The sequence below is a fragment of the Stegostoma tigrinum genome, chromosome 18 (genome assembly GCF_030684315.1).
Source record: "Stegostoma tigrinum isolate sSteTig4 chromosome 18, sSteTig4.hap1, whole genome shotgun sequence".
Taxonomy (NCBI): domain Eukaryota; kingdom Metazoa; phylum Chordata; class Chondrichthyes; order Orectolobiformes; family Stegostomatidae; genus Stegostoma; species Stegostoma tigrinum.
In genome coordinates this window covers 14,546,692-14,569,614 of record NC_081371.1, presented here as the reverse complement: position 1 = coordinate 14,569,614, position 22,923 = coordinate 14,546,692, and the positions used below count along the sequence as shown (strand labels likewise).

At 40.2% G+C, this 22,923-nt stretch overlaps 1 protein-coding gene across 4 annotated transcripts in view; it reads left to right on the top strand.

Annotated features, from left to right (window-relative positions):
• LOC125460961 (ankyrin repeat and SOCS box protein 15-like) overlaps window positions 1-22,923 on the top strand; it is a 43,174-nt gene that overhangs the window by 7,102 nt on the left and 13,149 nt on the right. For 2 of the 4 annotated variants that reach the window (XM_048549201.2, XM_048549204.2), the window contains exons 2-8: window positions 3,745-3,888; window positions 5,132-5,184; window positions 5,725-5,856; window positions 6,646-6,804; window positions 12,036-12,281; window positions 12,754-12,925; window positions 16,977-17,520. In XM_048549201.2, coding sequence (XP_048405158.1) covers window positions 3,776-3,888; window positions 5,132-5,184; window positions 5,725-5,856; window positions 6,646-6,804; window positions 12,036-12,281; window positions 12,754-12,925; window positions 16,977-17,520 — 1,419 coding nt within the window. In that variant the 5' untranslated portion in view covers window positions 3,745-3,775. Of the gene's footprint in view, window positions 1-2,506; window positions 2,578-3,744; window positions 3,889-5,131; window positions 5,185-5,724; window positions 5,857-6,645; window positions 6,805-12,035; window positions 12,282-12,753; window positions 12,926-16,976; window positions 17,521-22,923 lie in introns of all 4 variants that reach the window. The other 2 variants (XM_048549202.2, XM_048549203.2) reach the window with 2 other exon arrangements.

Genomic DNA, 22,923 nt, shown 5'->3' with positions numbered 1-22,923 from the left:
TGCCATGTCATAGGGCTGCTGCCATTACAGAGAAGTACCTAGTGGCAGTTTAGCCTAAGTGTTACCACACCACAGGTAAGGGGAGTGGTTGCAAGGGAAAGTCCTTCCTGGTATTCTCAGCTGGTGCAGAAATTAAACCTATACTGTTGGGGTCACTCTGCATTGTAAATCAGCCTTCCAACCAACTGAGCAAACTGAAGGCTATTGAGGTTTAGGCAAGAAATTCCAGATCATAGTGTCAAAGCAGCCAAAACCACAGGCTGAAAGATGAAAAGTGTTATGAGGTGCACAGTGAAAGAGTGGAGAAATTCCTGAAGATAGGATATTAGCCTTGCAGAAGAGTGATATTGTTGGAAAAATTATATAGTTTATGGCAAATATTTGTGATAATTTTTTGTGTTCCTGGTGCTTTCCTAGAATAAGTATAGCTCATAAAAAGCCGGGTGTCAAGCAGTCTGAGCACATTGGTGCTGTAGAGGTAGGTAGAGATAATGTGATAGCACTAGGTATTAAAAGAGATACCAGTGTGAATAAAAAGAAACCCATAGGTGTGACGTGCATTGATTTCTAAAAGGCATTTGGTAAAGTGCCATATCAAAGGTTACTTTATGGATTATGGATCAAGAACACATTATGGATCAAGAATCGGTTACCTTACAGGAAGCAGAGAGCAGGAATGAATGAATTATTTTCAGGTTGGAATCCTAACAATGGTGCATCACGGAGATCAGTGCTGAGCCTGAACTGTTTACAATCCAAATCAATGACTAGTAAGAAGGGAGTTGCTAAATTTGCTGATGACACAAAGATAGCTAGGAAAATAACTCATCAGTACAGAAAATATCGACAAAGAGGTTTAGATAGTTTAAGTGACTGGGCAAAGATTTGGCAGATGGAATATTAGATGGTAAGATGTGAACTTTCCCACTTTGGCAGGAGGAATAAAAAATAGCATATTATTTAAATGGAGAAAAATTGCCAACACTTTGGTATAGAGGTATCTCGAAATACTTGAATGAGTATATGAATGGTAAGTAGGTAATTTGCAGATATAACAAGCAATTAGGAAGGCGAAAAGAATGTTATCACTTCTTGCAAGGGCGAAGAAGAAACTTTTGAAATGTTTTGCTGCAAAGTATAGGATCCTCGTGAACATATCTGGAGTATGGTGTGAGAAGCTGTTCTGTGATGACGAGATTATTTAATGTGGAAAGGTTGGACAGTTTGAGCTTATATCTACAGGCTTTAGAAGTTTGAGAATGATCTTGTTGAAACATATATGATCCTGAGGGGCATTGACTGTGGATGCAGAAAGAATGTTTTCCCTTACGGGAGAGATGAAGACGAGGGGAACAGAGTTTAAAAATAAGGTTATGTCCCATGAAACACAGGGGAGAAACCTTATTTTTGTCTGAAGATCATTGGCCTGTGCAATTCTCTTCCCCAAAGAGCTGTGAAGACAGGATTTTTTTTAAAGGTGAGTTAATTAGAATTTTGATTGACAGGACAGTCAAAGGGTGTAGAAGGTATATAGGAAAATAGAGTTGAGGCCATAATCAGATTAGCCATGATCTAATTAAATGGTAGAGCAGGCTTGTGGGACATTGACAGGATGCAGAGATGGGCTGAGAGGTGGCAGATGGAGTTCAACCTAAATAAATGCGAGGTGACGCATTTTGGAAGGTCGAATTTGAAAGCTGAGTACAGGATTAAGGATAGGATTCTTGGCAGTGTGGAGGAACAGAGGGATCTTGGTGTGCGGATACATAGATCCCTTAAAATGGCCACCCAAGTGGACAGGGTTGTTAAGAAAGCATATGGTGTTTTGGCTTTCATTAACGGGGGGATTGAGTTTAAGAGTCGTGAGATCTTGTTGCAGCTCTATAAAACTTTGGTTAGACCGCACTTGGAATACTGCGTCCAGTTCTGGGCGCCCTATTATAGGAAAGATGTGGATGCTTTGGAGAGGGTTCAGAGGAGGTTTACCAGGATGCTGCCTGGACTGGAGGGCTTATCTTATGAAGAGAGGTTGACTGAGCTCGGACTTTTTTCATTGGAGAAAAGGAGGAGGAGAGGGGACCTAATTGAGGTATACAAGATAATGAGAGGCATAGATAGAGTTGATAGCCAGAGACTATTTTCCAGGGCAGAAATGGCTAACACGAGGGGTCATAGTTTTAAGCTGGTTGGAGGAAAGTATAGAGGGGATGTCAGAGGCGGGTTCTTTACACAGAGAGTTGTGAGAGCATGGAATGCGTTGCCAGCAGCAGTTGTGGAAGCAAGGTCATTGGGGACATTTAAGAGACTGCTGGACATGCATATGGTCACAGAAATTTGAGGGTGCATACATGAGGATCAATGGTCGGCACAACATTGTGGGCTGAAGGGCCTGTTCTGTGCTGTACTGTTCTATGTTCTGTGTTTCTATGTTCTATGGTAGAGTAGGCTCGGATGACTCAAAAGCCTCGTCATGCTATTAATTTCACTGTTTTTATGTTCATGTCAGAATCTATGTTGCCAGTGATCCATGCCATGTGATGTCAGCAAAAGGCAGTATTTCCGTGTGGGCCTCCAAAAGTAAGCATCATGAATAAATGGAGCTGTTCTCGAGACAATCTGATAGACAAGCAAATGAGGGGCAGCCTCGGAAGATAAATAACACAGGACAGGCATTATAGGAAGCTGGTGTAGTTGTCCATGTCGTAGAGAAGATAGATAAAGCACCACAATCACAATCACACAGGATTCAATTTTTGACGTGAATAGTACCTTTTCAGTTCTGTAACAGAGGCAGAAACCTATTTGGAGTAATTTATTTGGGGACTGTGGTAAAGATCTGCATAGATTAAGAGGAAGCAAATGCTGTTAAGGATTTTAGAGAAAAGGGAAACAGGAGATGGGAGAACTTGCAAGAATAGAAGCATTTATAGCAGATTTTCTGAGGAACATTTTTAACATGTGGAAGAAGGAGCAATGTCTAACTGTTAGAAAGTCAATTATTACATAAGCAAAAGCAGCAGGAGGAAAAATAGATGGTCAGTGGTTAGGCGTAAATGGGGTCAGTGGAAATGAGGACATGCATAAGGGACTGAACATAGAGAGAAATAGGAACAAGATCAAAAATAGATTCAGTGCTAGGGCAACTGAAGGTATAGCAGAATATTTAGCTTTGTTGGGGAGGAGTTAATCAGAAGGAAAGATGGATTTAACTTCAGTGTCGAAGGAATCCAGTAACTATCTGAACTTTTGGAGGGGGCTGAGAGAAGGAATTGACTCCAATGTTTTTCTTTATTTAATCTCACTTCTTCAAAAACATCCTTGAAATAATTCTGATCATTAGCCACCTTCCTAACTCTTCTCAATTCAATAGGTCTTACCCTGTTATTTTACTTTCTTTGAAGGCAATAGGGCATGTTGTATGAAATAGAAAATGGGCATTATCACTGTAAGAAAGGACATTGTATAGAACTTTTAAAAGCTACTGTAGACTTAAATTGAAGCATAATGCACCATTGAAGATAATACTAAGAAGGAAATATGATGAAAAAGTTTGGTATATTTATTTTTTAAAGAAGTCCATGTTTATTTAAGCTAAGTAGTTTGTTCTTGTTGAAGCTCTTGTTTCAAAAGGCCATCAGTTCATAGAATGTCTCAACTTAGTTCTAGCCTCATAATTGACTGCCTGTCTATTATCCCATACATAAATTAATCATTACTTTTTTTATTTAATACCTTCTCTGCTAGGTCTTAACGCAGATCATCTATTCCTAAGATAATGGATGCAAGTGCTGATTCGGCCAATGACCAACTGACGCAGTACGCTATCCAGCTGAGTATTCAAGAGAGTATTGAGGCTGTTAATAATACACCACCTCAGTATAATGAAAGGTAATTGACGGAAAGCAGAATATTATGAAATGTTGCATCACTCTGACTCCATTGAATTCACCTTCAAAATAAAGAAAGCAGAGTCAGGATAATGGATTGTCATTCTGATTGGAGGAAACTTCAAAGTTGTGTTCCATAAGGGTAAACACTGTTATTTTTTAAATGCTTTAGGAATGTGGATTTGACAACCAGAATTTCAAAATTTGTAGTTAATATTAAACTTGGGGCTGTGACAAATACTGAGAAAGAATGCAACATAATGCAAGAAAAATGTCAAATTTGGCAGCTAATTGACAAATGAGCTTTAACTTAAATGGAAAGTGTTGCATTTTGTAGGAGAAACTTACACCTTGGAAAATAAGACACTAAACACCTGCATTGGGCAGAAGAGAGAAGGGATTTAGAGATATGTGTGAACAAAGCAATTAAAAATGTTAACAAAGTGCTGTAATTTATTTATATAAGTAGAGAATTCAAGCAAAGTGAGCTATGTTACACTTGTATAGGATCATAGTCAGGGGGCACTTCAGAGAACTGTGCACAGCTCTGGTTTCCACACTATTAACAAGGATTTAAAGCACTAGATAACATCCAAAACTTTGATAAGAATATTACCAGAATAAAGAGAATACAGCTCTCAGGAAGTATTGAAGAGGTTGTGCCAATATTTTTTAGAATATATGATTTAGAGGAGATGTGACAGAGGTCCCCAAAGTTATGCATGCATTGGACAGGATAGATACGGAAACAATGTTTTCACTTGTGGGAGAAGCTCAATGCAAAGACTATAAATATAATCCATTTTTTAATAATCCGGTACGAAAATAAGGAATTATTCATTTACTCAGAGAGGTTGGAATATGGAACACACTATTACATTAAATGGGTGAGGCTTAGAGATTGCTTCAGGAAGAAACTAAACAAATACATGAGAGAAAAAAAGAATGGAAGGAAATGCTGAAAGATTAGGATGAGATAGATGGAAAGAGGGGAAAACTGTATGCAGTATAATCATTAATGGAAACTAGCTGGAAAAGCCCATTTGTCTACTGCATATTCTATCTAAGCATTTTCATCAATCCAAAATAGGGACCTGCAGGGTCTAGGCCCGAAATGTCAGCTTTTGTGCTCCTAAGATGCTGCTTGGCCTGCTGTGTTCATCCAACTCCACACTTTGTTATCTCGGATTCTCCAGCATCTACAGTTCCCATTGTCTCTAACTTATCTTATGCTTTCTTTATAGGTTTTTATTACCCAGCCAAGAAAACAGACAAATAGTGGAATCAATCAGGCAAGGTACAGTGTCTGTCCTGAACTCTGTTATTTGTCTTTTCAATAATTCTAACAGTTACCAGGGTGTTGCGCTGGTAAGGAAGGTTTGAGTTATAAAGAAAGGCTGGATAGCCTGGAAATTTTTTCATTGGAGCATATGAGATTGAGAGATGACCTTAGAGAGGTTTATAAAGTCATGAGGGGATATCTAGGGTTAATGGTTAGAGTCCTTTCTCTTAGATGGGGGATTCCAAAAATAGGATGAACATTTTTAGGGTGGGAGGAGAGAGATTTAATAAAAACATGAAGGGAAAATTTTTTACACAGACGATGTTTTGCATGTGGAATGAACTTCCTGAAAAGCTAATGGATGTGGGCACATTAACAACATTTAAAAGACATTATATAAGTCCATGAACAGGAAAGGTTTGGAGCGATATGGGCCAAGAGGAGGCAGGTGGGACTAATTCAGTTTGGGATAATGCTCGGCATGGACTGGTTGGACCGAAAGGTTTGCTTCCGTGCTGTATGACTCAATAAAAGCATTCTTTTCATTATTTCTAGGAGAAGTCTTCACTCTACAGCAGTTAATTAAACATAAATTTGCTTTTGATGAAGCAGATGAAAGGGGATGGTTTCCACTGCATGAAGCTGCTGTTCAACCCATTCAACAAGTGCTTGAGATTGTTCTGGACTGTGAGTTAAAATTTGATACCAGGTCCTCGTGTGTTGGGACATTATCAATGTCTTTCTATTAAAACAAATTACATTTCTCATCGTACCATCCCATCCTTTCCTTAAGTCTTTGAATGTGATTCCTTTGGTAGTCTTCGACTTTACTACTTTATCTAATTGTCTGTTACTAATGTGTTACAGCAAGTGAGTCTTTGGCACGAAAACAGGCAATTCAGCCAACTTGCACTGTGCCAGTGTCTAAATTCCATGGGTGTGTTAACCCATCCTTCTTCATCAATCCAAACAGCATAATCTCCCCTTCTCCCCTGATATGCTTCCTTAGAATTCCTTTAACCACATGTAAGGTATTCACCTCCTTATAGACTAACAGGTACCCTGGTTGCAATATAATCACTCAGGCCAAAAAGCGATTGGACTTGAGATGTCCATTGTTGGGATCATAACTTCAGGATCATATTCTGCCTCTGGGAAGGCAATAGGAATTTGATTTGAATGTGACTTTATCCAAGAAATTCGGATAACATCTTTAATTGCATGTTTCTGTAACTGTACCATATTGGCATGTGATGGTTTTAATAAGTGCATTTGTCTATTTTCTTTCTACTGGAATCAGAAGGAAGTTAATCACTGCCAAACTATGGTAGTTGACTGTGTTCTGAGAACTATTTTTTATAGTACATGGGTTCCCATTCTCTCAAGCTGACCTCAGTCTATTTTCATTATTATTAGTGGAAAGCATGGTTGAATAGATAAACATATCCATTCATTTTTCTAAATTGTTAACTGTAGCATCCTATAACACAATTTGGCAACAGAGGACAGAAGATGGGGAGACTCCACTGACATTGGCTGCTACAGCTGGGATATTGGGTAATGTGCAGACTCTTTTGGAGAAACGGATCTGTCCCAATGTCGCTAACAACAGGGGAGAAACACCATTGTTGATTGGTAGGCATAATTTTTATCTTTTTGAATATTATTGAATATTAGTTTGCTTTTCCCATTCCCTCTGTTCCTGATTTCTTGCTGAGGTATTAATTTATTGTCTGGAGAGGGACACTTCAATCTCAAACATCTGTATATACATGTTTGGCAGAGCCATTGGTTGATTTACCTTTTGATTAAGGCAGACCGAATTCCTCACAATAAATGTCACAGAGATAGTAGGAACTGCCGATGCTGGAAAATCTGAGATAACATGGTGTGAAGCTGGATGAACACAGCAGGCCAAGCAGCATCAGAGGAGCAGGAAAGCTAACTAGGAAAAGTTTCTGAAGAAGGGTCCCAACCCAAAACGTCAAGCTTTCCTGCTTCTCTGATGCTGCTTGGCCCGCCGTGTTCATCCAGCTTTACACCGTGTTATCTGACAATAAATGGGTGGGCCTTATTAATGTGTGCCCATCAGGGGATGCAATCATTTTAGTCTTCAATGGTAGATAGTTGGAAACAAGGTTTTCTGCCAGTCTTTCATCAAAATTAGATCAGGAGAAGCAGGTGGAATTCCAGGTGGAAGTAGGGAGCTGAAATTCCCTAAACATTCAGGCTAAGCAGGTTTACAGGGTGTCTGGGAATCCACTTGAGCTGATACATTGTGAGCACGTAATAAAGCAGGTTTTTACATTGCACTGCAATCATACTCTGTATGGGCAAAATCAGTTGAAAGCACTCTTTTCTGGGTTTGGACTCTCACTTGAATTATGCTGCCATAATGGACCTGCAAAATGTTTCATAACAGTTCCAAAGGCACAGCAAACACAGTTGTATGCCAAAAAAATTGTAATGTGAAGGCCAATATTTTAAGTAAAAGGAAGGTTATATTGAATGACGTGCCAGTACAGATGATGATGGTTATTAGAACATTTGCTACTTGTGAGATGATAATGGTCACCCAGGAAAGTTAACAAATAGGTCATTATTATGCCTTTATTCAGAACAATTTGGCAGTTGATTGCAATTCATATTCTTTGTTACAAACTCACACATATTAGAATAAAACCGGTAGCAATCATTTTGCCTGAAATCTGTTCCATTTACTCTGCTGCTTGAAATTCGATGGGATTTAACTACAGCTAGTGGTCATTGATTAGACACCCTGTTCTAAAGGTGTAGGAGTTGCATTCGCGCACCTGTCCACATCAGATTATGGTTTTAATCAGTTTTGGTTGCACAATCATGTAAAGATTTACATACTATGAGAATAATTTAGAATATAACAACTGAAAAAAACACTTTGACAATAACAACAGTGTAAAGGATGTGATTTATTCTCCAGCCTTGTTCTGAAGTCTTTGACAATTATGACATAGTGCAGGTAAAATGGCATTTCAGTAGAGAGTTTTCCGTCTGGTTTGGATTATGGGTGAACTTGTTCTGAACACTCAAGTTTTGAAGTTATGGACGCGGAACAATTGGCATTGCAAATTTAGAAAAGAAAAATCAGCATATAACATTGCTTACATTTTTACATTTGATTTTGGTTTTATTACTTTAAAACAAAGTTTATGGAAATTGTTCATATGACACAAACCACACATCACTATTACTTGACTCTCCATGTTGAAATAGTTTTACTGAGTATCTCAGCTTGCAATTTTCTGGCATTAAATGGTGGTTGTGTTGCTATTGTGCATTTTAGGTTTCTTCAAGGGGAAGTGATCCTGATAGCATGGAGGGTAATAAAAAGCCATAAGAAAAATAAACTAGTTGAGGGTTTTGGTGACATCATGTAATGTAAATATGAAGCTGAAATATGATTGAAGATGGGCTCGCTCCAGAAGTTGGACATCAAACAAACACAGAAGGCATCTGCTGTCTCAACTAATGCCTTGAAAAGTAATCTTCTTTCCAGTGCAATGGATTTTATTTTATTTGGTGCAGGAAGTGATCAGGTGTCATTCTACAGAGATGGAAGAGTGAGTTCAATCTTTGATCCATAACCTTGCCAAATATCTGAACAGGAAGTGTCTAACAGTGTTACTATCCCCCTTCCTCCTACAGATTACAGCTGTATGAGTTGGTAATCATGGGTGCGTTTTACGGATTTATCCTTTATCTTATTATTGATTGGAATAGAAGATTCTGCTGATTGTCCTGGGGATTGCAATAGCATTTCTTTCAGGATGAATCTCCACATGTCCAAGTCGAGTCTTGAGCAGGAAAAAAGTTTTTTTTTTGCTCAGCTGTTCTAACCTATAACTCTCCAACTGGAGTTCTTTCACTTATAATCATTCCTAAATCCTTGTATTCTTTTTCACTGACTTCACCAGTATAAACAGTAAAGATTACAAACAATAAATTTGTAAATTGCCCAATAGAGGGCAGCTCATTACTGTACTTTTAGTGTGGTTCAATTGCAGGCCTCTGTTTACAGATTTCAGAGATGTTGAAGAAGCCTCAGCCCTTGAACTTGTCTGACAGGTTTGAGATTCTTGCTGACTGTGTGGACGAGAGCAGATGCTGTAGGCAGGAAGAGCAAACTGACCATAGCATTGTGGTACAGGGAGCTATTCAAGAGGATGGAGAAAAGAGAAATGTAGTTATAATCAAGGATCGTATAGTAATGAGAATAGACAGTGTTCTCTGTGATCAAGTGCCCAGTGCTCAGGTTCAGGATATCTCTTCTAGGCTACAGAGGAACTTGGAGTAGGAGGGGAAAGATCTGGTTGTCAAGGTCCATGTAGCTACCAACAAAATAGGTAGAAAGAGGCACTGCTGAGGGAATATGAGGAGCTTGGGGCTAAATTAAAAAGCAGAAGCAAAAATGTTATAATCTCTGAATTAATATCTGAACTACGATCAAATTGGCATAGGGACAATCAAAATAAAGAGGTAGATGCGTGGTCCGAAGATTGCTGTGAGAGAAATGGGTTCGAATCCATGGGACATTGACACCGGTACTGGGGAAGGAGGAAGCTGTTCCAATGGGACTGGGTTACACCTGAATCGGTCTGACCAAAGTCTGGCAAAGCACATATCTAGGGTTATAAATTGGACTTTAAACTAAATAGTGGAGGTATGGGTTGAGTTTCGTGTTACGATTATTAAATATAGCATGGATACTGTCCTTCCTCCTTAATCCACACACCCAATTCTGTGGGACACCTAATCAACAATGGGCATTCCTATGGACAGTCCCAGGTTCCCATGATTTTGTGGTGTTTAACAGACATTGCAGTCCCTAGGCCTGGGGATCTTTCTATGCAATCTGTCCACTTGCATTCCAAGGTTACTGGTTATACTCCTTTGGATCTATCTCAGGCTCCCTTATCTCCAAGGACAGCTTGAATTGTATTTCATGTGCTGGTTTTTATCAAATTCAGTTGTTCCTTTTATATTTCTCACTGTCCCAGTTATATATGTAAAAGTACAGAAGACTGTTAGTTTTGACTAATTGCTAAAAGGTTAATTTCTGTTAAAAAGTTAGCTATAAAGTGTAAAATTATGCAGCTACTTCCACTGTTAGCACTTCACAATTAATGGGCAGTGAACAGTCTATCTTGTTTAGGGCATAAGAGAAGGTGTTTCCTAAGACTTATTAACTTTCACATCTAGGTTTAAGTGTTTTGTTCCCGTCATGCTTGTATTATACTTCAGTTATATGTGTATCTGTCCTTTATGTTGAAAACTACTTCTCTGATTATCTGAAGAATCTTTAACTAGAACCTATTTCCTAATATTGCAAGTAACTTCAAAAAAACAACTATTTACTACAAACTAACTTTAGCTGTGTTTTTCAAGCTGCTTAGGTACTTAATCTAAGATAACAAAGTGTGAAGCTGGATGAACACAGCAGGCCAAGCAGCATCTCAGGAGCACAAAAGCTGACGTTTCGGGCCTAGACCCTTCATCAGGGAGGCTCTCTGATGGAGGGTCTAGGCCCGAAATGTCAGCTTTTGTGAAGCTGAGATGCTGCTTGGCCTGCTGTGTTCATCCAGCTTCACACTTTGTTATCTTGGATTTTCCAGCATCTGCAGTTCCCATTATCTCTAGGTAGTTAATCTGGCTGTTTCACGGGCTGAGACTCCCACCTGGTGTTATTCATTTAGTGGGACAATCATTCTTTCATTAATGAAGCTGGAATCCATTGCTTGTCAATCCTTAAGTATCCTCTTGTCAGAACTGTCTCAGATGGTTGCTTGTAGAGCCCCTTTACTGACCTTGGAGTAGTCCTGTTCAAATATACCATTATGTTTCACTGTGTAAGCAGACTGTTTAGTTTTGCTTAGTCTCTGACTGCCATTTTGAAAGCAGGCATGGACTGCTTAGTATGGGCAGTTATGGTTCACTTTGTATGGGCAGGTACAGGTCACCTCCATAATTAAGAAAGGGGGACAGCCAACAATAGGGTTGAGGGTATTGTAGTTAAATGCAAGCAGTAGACAAAACAATGAGCTTGTACTGCAGACTGAAATTAATAGATATGACATTGTGGGTATTATAGAAATATGGCTGCAAAGGGATAGAGATTGTACAGGTTTATAAAATCATGAGGAGGGTATGTGACCAGAATTATATGCCATATTCTAAAAGTGGCTTCACCAATGTCCTGTATAGCCACAACATGACGTCCCAACTCCTCAACCTCTATAAGGTCACTCCTCAACTTTCGATGCTCCAAGGATAAAAAGCCCCAGCTATTCAGTTTCTCCCTGTAGTTCAAACCCTCCAGTCCCAGCAACATCCTTGTAAATCTTTTGTGCACCCCTCAAACTTAATAAAATCCTTCCTGTGGAAGGACAACCAGAATTGTATGCAGAGAACTGCAGCAGGTTTGTCAAGCACAACTTGCTGTTCATGACACCATGTGAACTCTGGTGAATTGAGCTTTACTTTTCCAAGTGTTCAGTTATCTCTTCATTTTTGATTAACTCTAGCAACTTCCCCACCAGGCCTATATCATAACCTTTGCCCAACACTATAACTTGTAAATAATTCTGTCTTCACTCTTTCAATCCAAATCAGAAACTCTAGCCATCTCAGGAGTCTAGCTATTGCTATTAATCTCAGGCTTTGCTGTCATTTTCTGATATCATTAAGTTTCTTGAAGTGTGATGTTCCCTGGTCGTCAATAGGAAATCTCTACATATTTATTCAGTGTCAATTTATATTTCACTTGTTAGTTTATTTGAACAAAATGTTTAAATTTGTTCTTGTGTTCTTGTCTGCTATATACTTATAAGCTGTGAAGAAGAATTCACTTGAGATGGCGTCTGTGCTGCTACAACATGGGGCACTTATAAATCGGCCCTGTGTGAGAAGATGGACAGCAATGCATGAAGCAGCCAAACAGGGGCATGATGACATGATGGCTCTACTGCTGAGGAACAATGGAAGTGTTAATCAGAAGGATGGATACGGAGTAACTCCTGTTGCCACTGCTGCTGCATTTGGACACTGCAGTGTGCTGGAGCATCTAATTCATAAAGGTACTATAAGAAAATGGCATTTACATTATTGTGGCCAACAGAAAAGCATATGGAGCAGGAGCAGGCCCCTTGAGCCTATCCTGTAACCTTGATTGCCTTATTTTCTACAAATATAGTAATCGCAGTCTTAAATATCTTTAATAAACTCAGAATTCACAGTCTCGTGAGGTAGAAAATGCCCAAATCCATAACCCTCAAATTTCAGCTCACCTTGGTCCTAAATGGCTGACCCTGTATTCTGAAGCAATGACCATTCAATCAAGATTCACCAGCCAGAAAGAAAAACCTCTCAGCATCTACCCTGTCAAGATCTCATAGAATTTCAATAATATCATCCCCTGTACTTCTAAGCTTGAGAAAGCAGAAGCTTATCAGCTCCTTATATTCCTGGAATCAATCTAGTGAACATCTAGGAGGTTGCCTATTATTCTGGTTACATATTTCAATCTGGAATGCAATATTTTGTATGTAGGAGGTGATATTCATGTTCAAGCAGACGATGGAGCCTCGGTGTTGTTTGAAGCAGCTGAAGGTGGAAATCCAGATTGTATCACCGTCCTGCTAGAGTATGGGGCCAATCCCAATGAAGCAGATAACTCGGGCCATCTTCCAATCCATAGAGCAGCACAAAAGGGGCATTACTTGTGAGTAATGGAACAACTCTTTATTGTACCATACACTGAAACCAATACCTTGCTTTGATTTGGCTAATAACTAATTAGTCAATATGCATATTTGGTGGATCTTTTCTATCTTAATTCTATGAGAGGCTAAGCCATAAAAATCAATTAGATTCCAGACTTGGTCTGTGCTGAATTAACCGATAGAACTCCTATATTTGGCCTCTGTTCCCCTGTGGTATGGATCTGTAATACAGCATGACTCCTATTCTTGGTCAAAAACCTTTGTAACCTTTGGAGTGAATCACATTGGCTTTAAGATTGGCATCTATGATTCTGAAGACCTCTGGAAGATGTCAACATTGAATGTCTGCTTGGTACTTCTGGCTGAAGATGTTTGTCAATACTTCAGGTTAGGTGTTTTACACTGACTGGGCTCCTCTACTGTTGGGGCTGAGAATATTTGCACGGCCTCCTCCAGTAATTTGTTCAAATGGCCACCACTATTCATGACTGGATATGGCAGGGTTGCAGAGCTTAGATCCGAACTGTTTGTTGTGGGAATGCTTAGCCCTGTCTGTTGCATGCCGCTTTGCCTGCTTGGCATGCAATAAGTCCTGTGTTCTGGCTTCACCAGATTGCCACTTCAGTTTTAATTATGTCTGCTGCTGCTCATGGCATGTCCAACTGCACTCTTCATCAGACCAGTGGCGTTGAGCATTTGGAATGATGTTAACGGTAGAGTTGGGGATATGCCAGGTCATGAGGTTACAGATTGTGGTTGAATACGCTTCTGTTACTGCTGGTGCCCCACAGTGCCTCATAGATGCCAACTCTTGAGTTGCTGAATCAGCATGGTGATAGCACCACACAACACAGTGGAGGATATATTCACTGTAACCTGGTTGGAGGTGGGCGAACCTCATTTCTGCAAGGACTGTGCTATGGTCACTCCGACAGATACTGTTATTGACAGATTCTTCTTCTATAGTTAGATTGGTGAGGGTGAGGTCAAATATCCTTATTCATTTTGTTAGTTCCCTAACTATACACTGCGGGCCCAGTCTAGCAGCGATGCCCTTTAGGACTCAGCAATCTTGGCTAGTAGTCATGTTACTGAGCCACTCTTCATTGAAATTCCCTACCTAGAGTACATTTTGTGCCCTTGCTGTCCTCAGTGCTTTCTCCAAGTGATGTTCAACGTGCAGGAGAAGTTATTCATCAGCTGAGGGGTGTTGTAGATAATAATCAGCGGACGATTTCAGTGTCCATGTTTGACAGGATTCTGTGGGACCACTTGGGGCCCAGAATCAAAGCTGGGGACTCTAAGAGTGAGTCCCTCCCTTGCTGTGCTACCATTTCTAGTGAGTCTGTCCTAATGATGGGACAACGCATACCCAGTATGGTGTTGAGTGGACATTGTTTGCATGGTTTGATGCCTTGAGAATGATTGCATCCAGTTCTCCCACTTTTGACAATTCTAACTCCCATATGTTCATGAGGAAGACTTTACTTTTGTTGTTTCCAGTGCTTTTGTCAAAGATAAGTGATCCATCTAATTTAATTACTTTTATGAGACTTTGTAATGATAGTAAGACAATTGAGTTAGTTGCCAGGCCATTTCAGAGACCATTTTAGTCCACATTGAATTAGGCCATTTTCTTCTGGTTTTATAAAAGTATAGTGAACCTGCTTCACATTTTGAACCAAAGTTGAGCCAGTGTCACCTTGCACCATTTTTGCTGCAATAATATCATTAACTTTCTAATTTGTTTCAGTGCAGATTTTGGAAAACCAGGATAAAACAATTTGCTTTTCTTTTCATAAAACAGGACCAGTTAAGTTTGCTTTGATGCTGCTTCACCTATTCTTAAGTTGTTTTCTAAGAAGTGCTTTAAATCAAAGTCTTGCCCAAGTTAATTTGATCAGGCTTTATCTGAGGCCATGGCAGAAGGCTGCTCAGCTGGCCAAGACCTCATAACTGTGGGCACTGTGAGCTGAGAACAGCCAAGGACATTGGAAAAAAGGTCAGCTAATCACTAATCTGTTAAGTACATACACCTGTTTATATCCAAATTATAAGTGCATTTCATGCCTCACATACCAAAGCAAATTAAGTTTTAGAATTCTTCTGTCCTGGGTTTTTTGGGTAAAATTTTAAACAATCCTACTGGATACAAAATTTTCTTTCTTCTGCTATGGGATTGGGGCATGATTGGCAAGGCATTTGTTCCCATTTGTAACTGGCCTTGAACTGAGTGGTTTGCTAGGCAATTTCAGAGGGTAGTTAAGAGTTCATCACTTTGCTGTTGTTCTGGAGTCACATGTAAGCTAAACCAGTTAAGAATGATAGATTTTCTTCCCTGAACACTTTTATGACAATTGATGATAGTTTCATGGTTACCTTTACTGAGACTAACTTTACATTCCATATTATATTGATTGAATTTAAATTTTATTAGCTACCTGTGTGTGATCTGAGCCCATGACCCCAGAGCATTTAGCCAGGACTTCTAGATGACTATTCCATTGACATTATCAGGATGTCACCATCTACCCTTCCATACAGTCCTTGCTCAGGCAAAGTCCACACGATTGGGTTAAATGCTGGTTTTATATTTCACTCAGTATTGCTTTATTGACTTCAACAGAGAATAAAACCAGGTGGCATTCTACTCAATCCCCTTAGTTTCCTGACTGATATGTTAGTTTAAAATTGCTCCCAAGTATTTTACCATAAAATAATGCGGTTTTTGAAAAAGGAAGCAGTGTTTCTGTACTCCTTGACTTCCTGATACATTGATCTCAATATGTTTGGAGACCTATCATTAACCGTCTCTTCATTCTACTATATAGAAGGGCACACAGAAGAAAAGAGCACCTTGAGAAAGGGAACACTGTTAGTCCGATCATCTTTAGTCAGAACACAACACCTTTGGTCTTGTAGACACCAACAATACCAACGTACCTTTCTCATACTGGAATGGGAAGAAGTGAAGACAATATAAACCTCAACTCTTTGAAATAAATAAAAATTGGTTCGAGACACAGTCTTATAACAGTATTTGTATCAAGTAGCATCACATAATATAGCTTGTGTGCCCTCTATCATTTGATCTCTAAATTAAGATTATTACCATCATTCTACCGTGAAGTCCCATTTTTAAAAGGATTTATTGTCCCTTTTGACAGATATTTCATTTGTCTTGGAGCTAATTCCTTACCTAACAATGAGTATAGGAGGGTCATAGACACTTTGTGAGTCACAAGTTTTCAGGGAGCGAGTGTTTATACTGAACAACCAATAGAAATTTGTAGGTCAACAAACAATTGACAATACTAAAAAAGCATTAATTTAGTTCAATGGTATAGAATCTAAAAGTAGTGTGAAGACTCACTTTTGAGTGCTCTGTACATGTCTGGCCTACATACTATGAAGAAATGGACGTAGAAGGCATTCAAAGTACCAAAGAAGTTTACAAGGATGCGATGAGGACTGAGAGATTATCACAATCATGAAAGGTTGAAGATGATGGGCATTCTTTTCTTCAGCGGAAACTTGAAGGAGACCTTAAAATGTTATGAATGGTTTGGACGGGCTGGAGTAGATATGAAATGTTTCTGTTTCTTGGAGAATGCAAAAGTAGGAGTCATGATTACAAGGAAGTTATTGATTAAAACAATAGAGAATTAAGGGGAAATTTCATACTCAGGAAGTGTGTAAAATGTGGAAATGAACCACAGGTAGAGGTTGAAGTGAATAGCTTAGACTTGTCTCATTGCCTTTTAAAAGTATCTGTGAGAGAAAGGGGAACAGAAAGTTTTATTGGAAGGTTGAAATGAGGTTGATGGAACAAGAGGAAACTTGTGTGTGAGCTAAAAATGCCAGCATGGACTAGTTGGGCTGAATAGTCTGTCCATGTGCTGTATATTTTATGTAATTCAAGTAGCATTTGCAGTCAGTTGTTAGGGAGCTCCAATGATATTGGAAAAGTTAATTCCTGAATGCTTTCTGCAAGATTGAACTCTAATCCATTTGTAAACATGGGCGTAATGCTATGTATTTTCTTTGTAGGGCTTTGAAGCTTCTTATTTTCGTTACTAGGAAATCTGCAATAAGGAGAAGTGGGATAAGTCCAATTCATTCAGCTGCTGACGGAGGCAACGCCCAGTGCCTCGAATTATTGATTGAAAGTGGATTTGATGTTAATGCGCTTTTAGATGAAGAAATATCCGAAAGCTATGACGACAAGCGGAGAACCGCCCTATTTATTGCCGTATCAAATAATGATGTTGCATGTACTGAACTCCTGCTTAAAGGAGGTGCATTACCAAACAGAGATCCATTATCGAGCCTCCTTGTTGCAGTCAGAGCAGGGAATCATGAACTGGTGAATTTGCTTCTACACCATGGTGCCAATGTGAACAGCTACTTCCTACTGATTAATGACACTCACTTTCCTACTGCTATCCAGTATGCTGTAAATGATGAAATGATGTTGAGACTTTTGCTCAATAATGGCTACAATGTGCAGATTTGTTTTGACTGCGTGCACTCTGACAACTTTGGAAGGTTTCTTCCCTGGCCTATGATTGAACCAAAGTCCTACATCACCTCAGTAAGTGATCCACTCTTGGTTTGTACTGCATGTGGAAATGATCCTTTCACAATGAGTTGATTTGGCTATGTAAATGCATGCAACAATACCAGTCAATGGTGTCTAATTTTGAAATAATTTGATGCATATGAAGTGTTTGAGAAATTTTTGAGATGTGATAAGGTCAAAGAAAGAAAAATTAGCTGACATTTGGATTGCACTTTTCACAACCTGGAATGCCCCAAAGTGTTTTACAGTCTACAAAGTCCTTTTGAAGTGTACTTAATGTTGTAGTTTAAGAAACAAAGCAACTTGCGATGAGACATATGTTAATTAAACTATTTGAGTAGTCTTAGTTGAGGGTTAAAATTTGGCCAGGTCACCAGGAAGTTTTCCCTGCACCTATAATAATAAAGTGGGATCTTTTCTATTTGCCTGAGATGGAAGGTAAGTACCTTTTCCTATATTACAGCTCAGCTTCAGTACTGAACTGAATGTCAGTCTAGAATACGTGCTCATTATCTTTCAATTAGTGCTTGAAGTCAGAAACTTACAAATCAGGTAAGCATGTGACCACTAAACGAAGGCCACAAACAACTAGTAAATTTGATCAGGTAATAGACTGTCAATTAACTGATGTTGCTCACATCTCCTGGGTAGTTTGGAAAGAGCCAGGAATGGAAATGATCAGGATTGTGCTTATGTGGACTGCTGCTGGCTGTGGCTGACTGCACCTTAGTCTCACTGGTGAAGCTGTTTTTTTGAAGGCATATTTCCTCAGACATTGTCACTTAGATATGCTTCAGCTTGTATTTGTCATTAAATAGATGAGGATTGGCATTGCCAGTGTGCATTGGTGAATTTAACTTGGCTTATATTTCCCTAATGTATTGATTTGTTTTTGTTGTGTAACGAGGTAGGATTAATTAATATTCTTGTAAAGAAAGGTTCCCTGGGGAAGAATGATCTTAATATGGAAGCATTTCATAATGACTTTGACAGTGATCTATTTATGCAAATTCAAATTAAGCTAACTTCAGAAGTATCTAGAATGAGTTTGCTAAGGTAGCTTGGGAAATTAGATTGAATGATATGTTCGCAATGACAAGGAATCACATAAGTAATCCATCGTTCTCACTGAATGCAAGGGAGATACAGCCGTGGTTAAGTAGAGGAGTTAAAGGGAGTATTACAATGTTGCCAAAAAAAGGAGAGAAAATGTCCAGATTGCAGATAGCTAAAGTCAACAAAGGAAGAACAAGAAATTGAACGAGAGATGAAGAATATGAGAATTAACTGGTGAGAAATACATAAACTGTTAATGGCTTTTATAAGCATGTAAAACAAAAGAGATTAGAGAAAATCTCTCAAAGCAGGGATAGGAGGAACTACAATGGAGAACAATGAAATGTAGAGTTTGGAGCTGAATGAACACAGCAGGCCAAGCAGCATCTTAGGAGCGCAAAAGCTGGTGTTTCGGCCTAGACCCTTCTTCAGAAAATCATCTTTTCTGATGAAGGTCCTAGGCCCTAAATGTCAGCTTTTGTGCTCCTAAGATGCTGCTTGGCCTGCTGTGTTCATCCAGCTCCACGCTTTCTTATCTCGGATTCTCCAGCATCTGCAGTTCCCATTGTCTCTGAATGAAATGGAGAGATGTTAAACAAATATTTTGTGTCCGTCCTCATTGTAGAAGGCATGAATGTAACCAAATTCAATCATGTCTGAAAACAGTGCAATTCCTGTGCAATAACCAGTGCTCATTGTTTCCAGTATAGTCAGCCAACAAACTGTGCTAGCTGCTCATTTCCAAGATTGCACAGTGCAGCTGACACTAAGCACATTGTTGAGCAGCTGCACCAATAAACAGAAGTGCAAAATTATGAGAGGCTAACACAATTCAGTTTCCCCTTTACGATTTGAAGCCAGTTTGTGCCTTTGAGAGGAGATAGACATTTCAACTGGAAGGTGTTCTGTAAGTGCTTGGGGAAGAGTTTGTAACTTGCAGGAAGAGTGATGGTGCAACAGGGGATTCAGAGGACTCCGAGGTTCTATGACACAGCTGTGAAGGTCTTAGTGTGGAAGGAGGACAGGCAAACAGAAGTCCTCTATCCACAAAGGGACAATAGGCCGTCTATAATGACACCGTGGAGGGTAGTGGAACAGATAGATGCCACAGTCAATGTCAGCAGTCTAGTCCCGAGCATCTGGGTGCAGTACTGCAACAGGTTCATGAGTTCTCAAGATTAATGTATGCATCTCCCAATCCCAAATCTCACCAATGATGTCAGGAACTGCACACTCTGCCCACACACACCTCATTGCTCAGCTCCTAAAAGTCTCCACCAATGTGGACTCAGATCTTACATTCACAGCTTCACCTCACCCTCATGCACTTCACACTACTGCAAACCTCATATCAATGTCCTACAACTTGCACACTGTGTCCGTAACAGCCAGGTCACCCAAGCATCACACTCACTGACACTTATCTTTCTATTGCAGGACAAGGTGGTGTATAACTGAACCAGTAGGTAATGGGCTTGCCTGTATTTTCTCTTCCTGATGGAGGTGATGATACTGACCACCATCGGAGCAGTCATGACTGAAGGTGTAGCCAGTAGTGGGGATGAAACCATGGAAAATTATGGTATGCTTATACCTAATCTTCTTTCTCACATTCATGCCCGCAACCTCCCCTTCCTCTAGTAATCTCTTCAGATTTTCATACTCCAGGTGGTGGAAGCATCAAGTACTCCCCAGTCTACACTCCCCACATGACATTCCACCCTTGTGACTTGCTGCTTTCAGCTGTCCAAGCCAGGCTAGGCAGTGGCAGGAGAATAAAATGTGGAAGAGCAAGAAGATAGTGATGAAGATGAAACTCCAGCATTTCCACTGTGACTCACTGCCATTAGCACAGATACTGGCACTTTAGCTCAGAAGCAGGATCTGTGAAAGCGTGATACTGGGCTCAAGTGGCCTGCAACCAGTGAAAGGGGCAAGTACGGTACAAGCACAAGTTTGACACGGGGTAAGGTCACACATGGGTTTTGCTGCACTCAGGTGAAGAACCTTTTTGGGGGTGGCAAGCAGGTAAAGAATTGATGGGGATACAGCTGGTAAGACTAGGTACATTAGTAGCCCTGCCCAAAGTATGGTGGTCAGTGTCAAGGATCTCACAGAACATACAACATAGAACAGTACAGCACAGTACAGGCCCTTCGGCCCGCGATGTTGTGCCAAACTTATACCCTAATCCTAAGGTCTATCTAACCTCCACCCTACTTCATACTATCATCCATGTGCCTATCTAATAGCCGCTTAAATGCCCCTAATGAGGCCGACTCCACTACTCTCTCTGGCAATACATTCCACACCCTTACCACTCTCTGAGTAAAGAATCTACCTCTGACGTCTCCTCAATATCTACCTCCACTCAATTTAAAACTATGCCCCCTCATAATAGCTACCTCAAACCTGGGAAATAGTCTCTGGCTGTCCACTCTATCTATACCTCTGGGACAGTGGGAACTGCAGATGCTGGAGAATCCAAGATAACCAAGTGTGAAGCTGGATGAACACAGCAGGCCAAGCAGCATCTCAGGAGCACAAAAGTTGACGTTTCAGGCTGATGAAGGGTCTAGGCCCGCAACATCAGCTTTTGCCCTCCTGAGATGCTGCTTGGCCTGCTGTGTTCATCCAGCTTCACACTTGGCTATCTATACCTCTGATCATTTTATACACCTCTATCAAGTCACCTCTCATCCTTCATCGTTCTAAAGAGAAAAGTCCTAGCTCTCTCAAACTTTATTTGTAAGACCTTCCCTCCATTCCAGGCAACATCCTGGTAAATCTCATTTGCACCTTTTCCAACGCTTTTGCATCTTTCCTGTAATGACGCAACCGGAACTGGACACAATACTCCGGATGTGGCTGAACTAGGGTTTTGTATAACTGGAGCATAGTTTCACGGCTCTTGAACTCAATCCCTTTATTAATGAAAGCTAACATACCATATACCTTCTTAACAACTCTATCCACCTGGTTGGCAGCTTTCAGGGAACTATGGACATGAACCCCGAGATCCCTCTGCCCCTCCACACTGTCAAGAGTCTTTCCCTTAACACTGTATTCTGCTTTCAAGTTTGTCCTTCCAAAATGAATCACCTCACATGTTTCAGGGTTAAACTCCACCTGCCACTTCTCAGCCCAGCTCTGCATCCTGTTGATGTCTCTATGAAACTTTGAACAGCCCCCCACACTATCCAAAACTCAACCCACCTACTTACTAATCCACCCTTCCACTCCTACATCCAAATCATTTACAAAAATCACAAATAGAAGAGGACCCAGAACAGATCCTCGTGGTACACCACTCGTAACTGAGCACCTTGTTGAATATTTTCCATCCACTGCCACTCTTTGTCTTCTAAGGATCAGGCAATTCTGAATCCAATCTGCCACATTTCCCCCTATCCCATGCTTCCTTACCTTCTACATGACCCTACCATGGGGAATCTTATCCAACACCTTACTTAAATCCATGTATACCACATCCACTGCTCTACCTTCATCCACATGTTTGGTCACCTCTTCAAATAATTCAATAAGGTTTGTGAGGCATGATCTTCCCCTCACAAATTCATGCTGACTATCATGAATCAAACTGTGCCTTTCCAAGTGATCATAAATCCTCTCTCTCAAAGCCCTTTCCAATAATTTGCCCACCACTGACGTAAGACTAACTGGCCTGTAATTTCCGGGATTACTCCTATTCCCTTTTTTGAACAAGGGAATGACATTTGCCTCTCTCCAATCTTCTGACACTATACCTGTGGACGAAAAGATCTTCGCCAAAGGCCTTGCGATCTCTTCCCTTGCTTCCCTTAGAATCCTTGGATAAATCCCATCAGGTTCGGGGCACTTGTCTATATTCAAGTTCCTCAAAATTCCTAGTACATTTTCCTTACTAACATCTACGTTCTCTAGCCTACCAGCCTGTTTCACCCTGTCTCCTCTACAACTAGGTTTCTCTCATTAAGGACCTCTCTTGTCACGTTAGGTTCCGTGCACAAATTCCCTTCGCAATCCTTGATCTGCCCTACCCTTTCTCTGGTCATTTTCTTATTCCTTATGTTCATGTAAAAAGCCTTGGAGTTTTCCTTGACCCTTTCTACCAAGGTTTTCTCATGCCCCCTTATAGCTCTCCTGAGGCCTTTCTTCAGCTCCTTCCTGGCTAACTGGTATCCCTCTAGAGCCCTTTCTGTTCCTTGTTTCCTAAACCTTACATAAGCATCCTTCTTTCTCTTAACCAGTCATTCGACCTCTCTTGAGAGCCAAGGCTCCCTCACTCAACCGCATCTTCCCTGCCTGCTAGGAACAAACATATTGAGCACACGCAGTATGCATTCCTTAAACAATTGC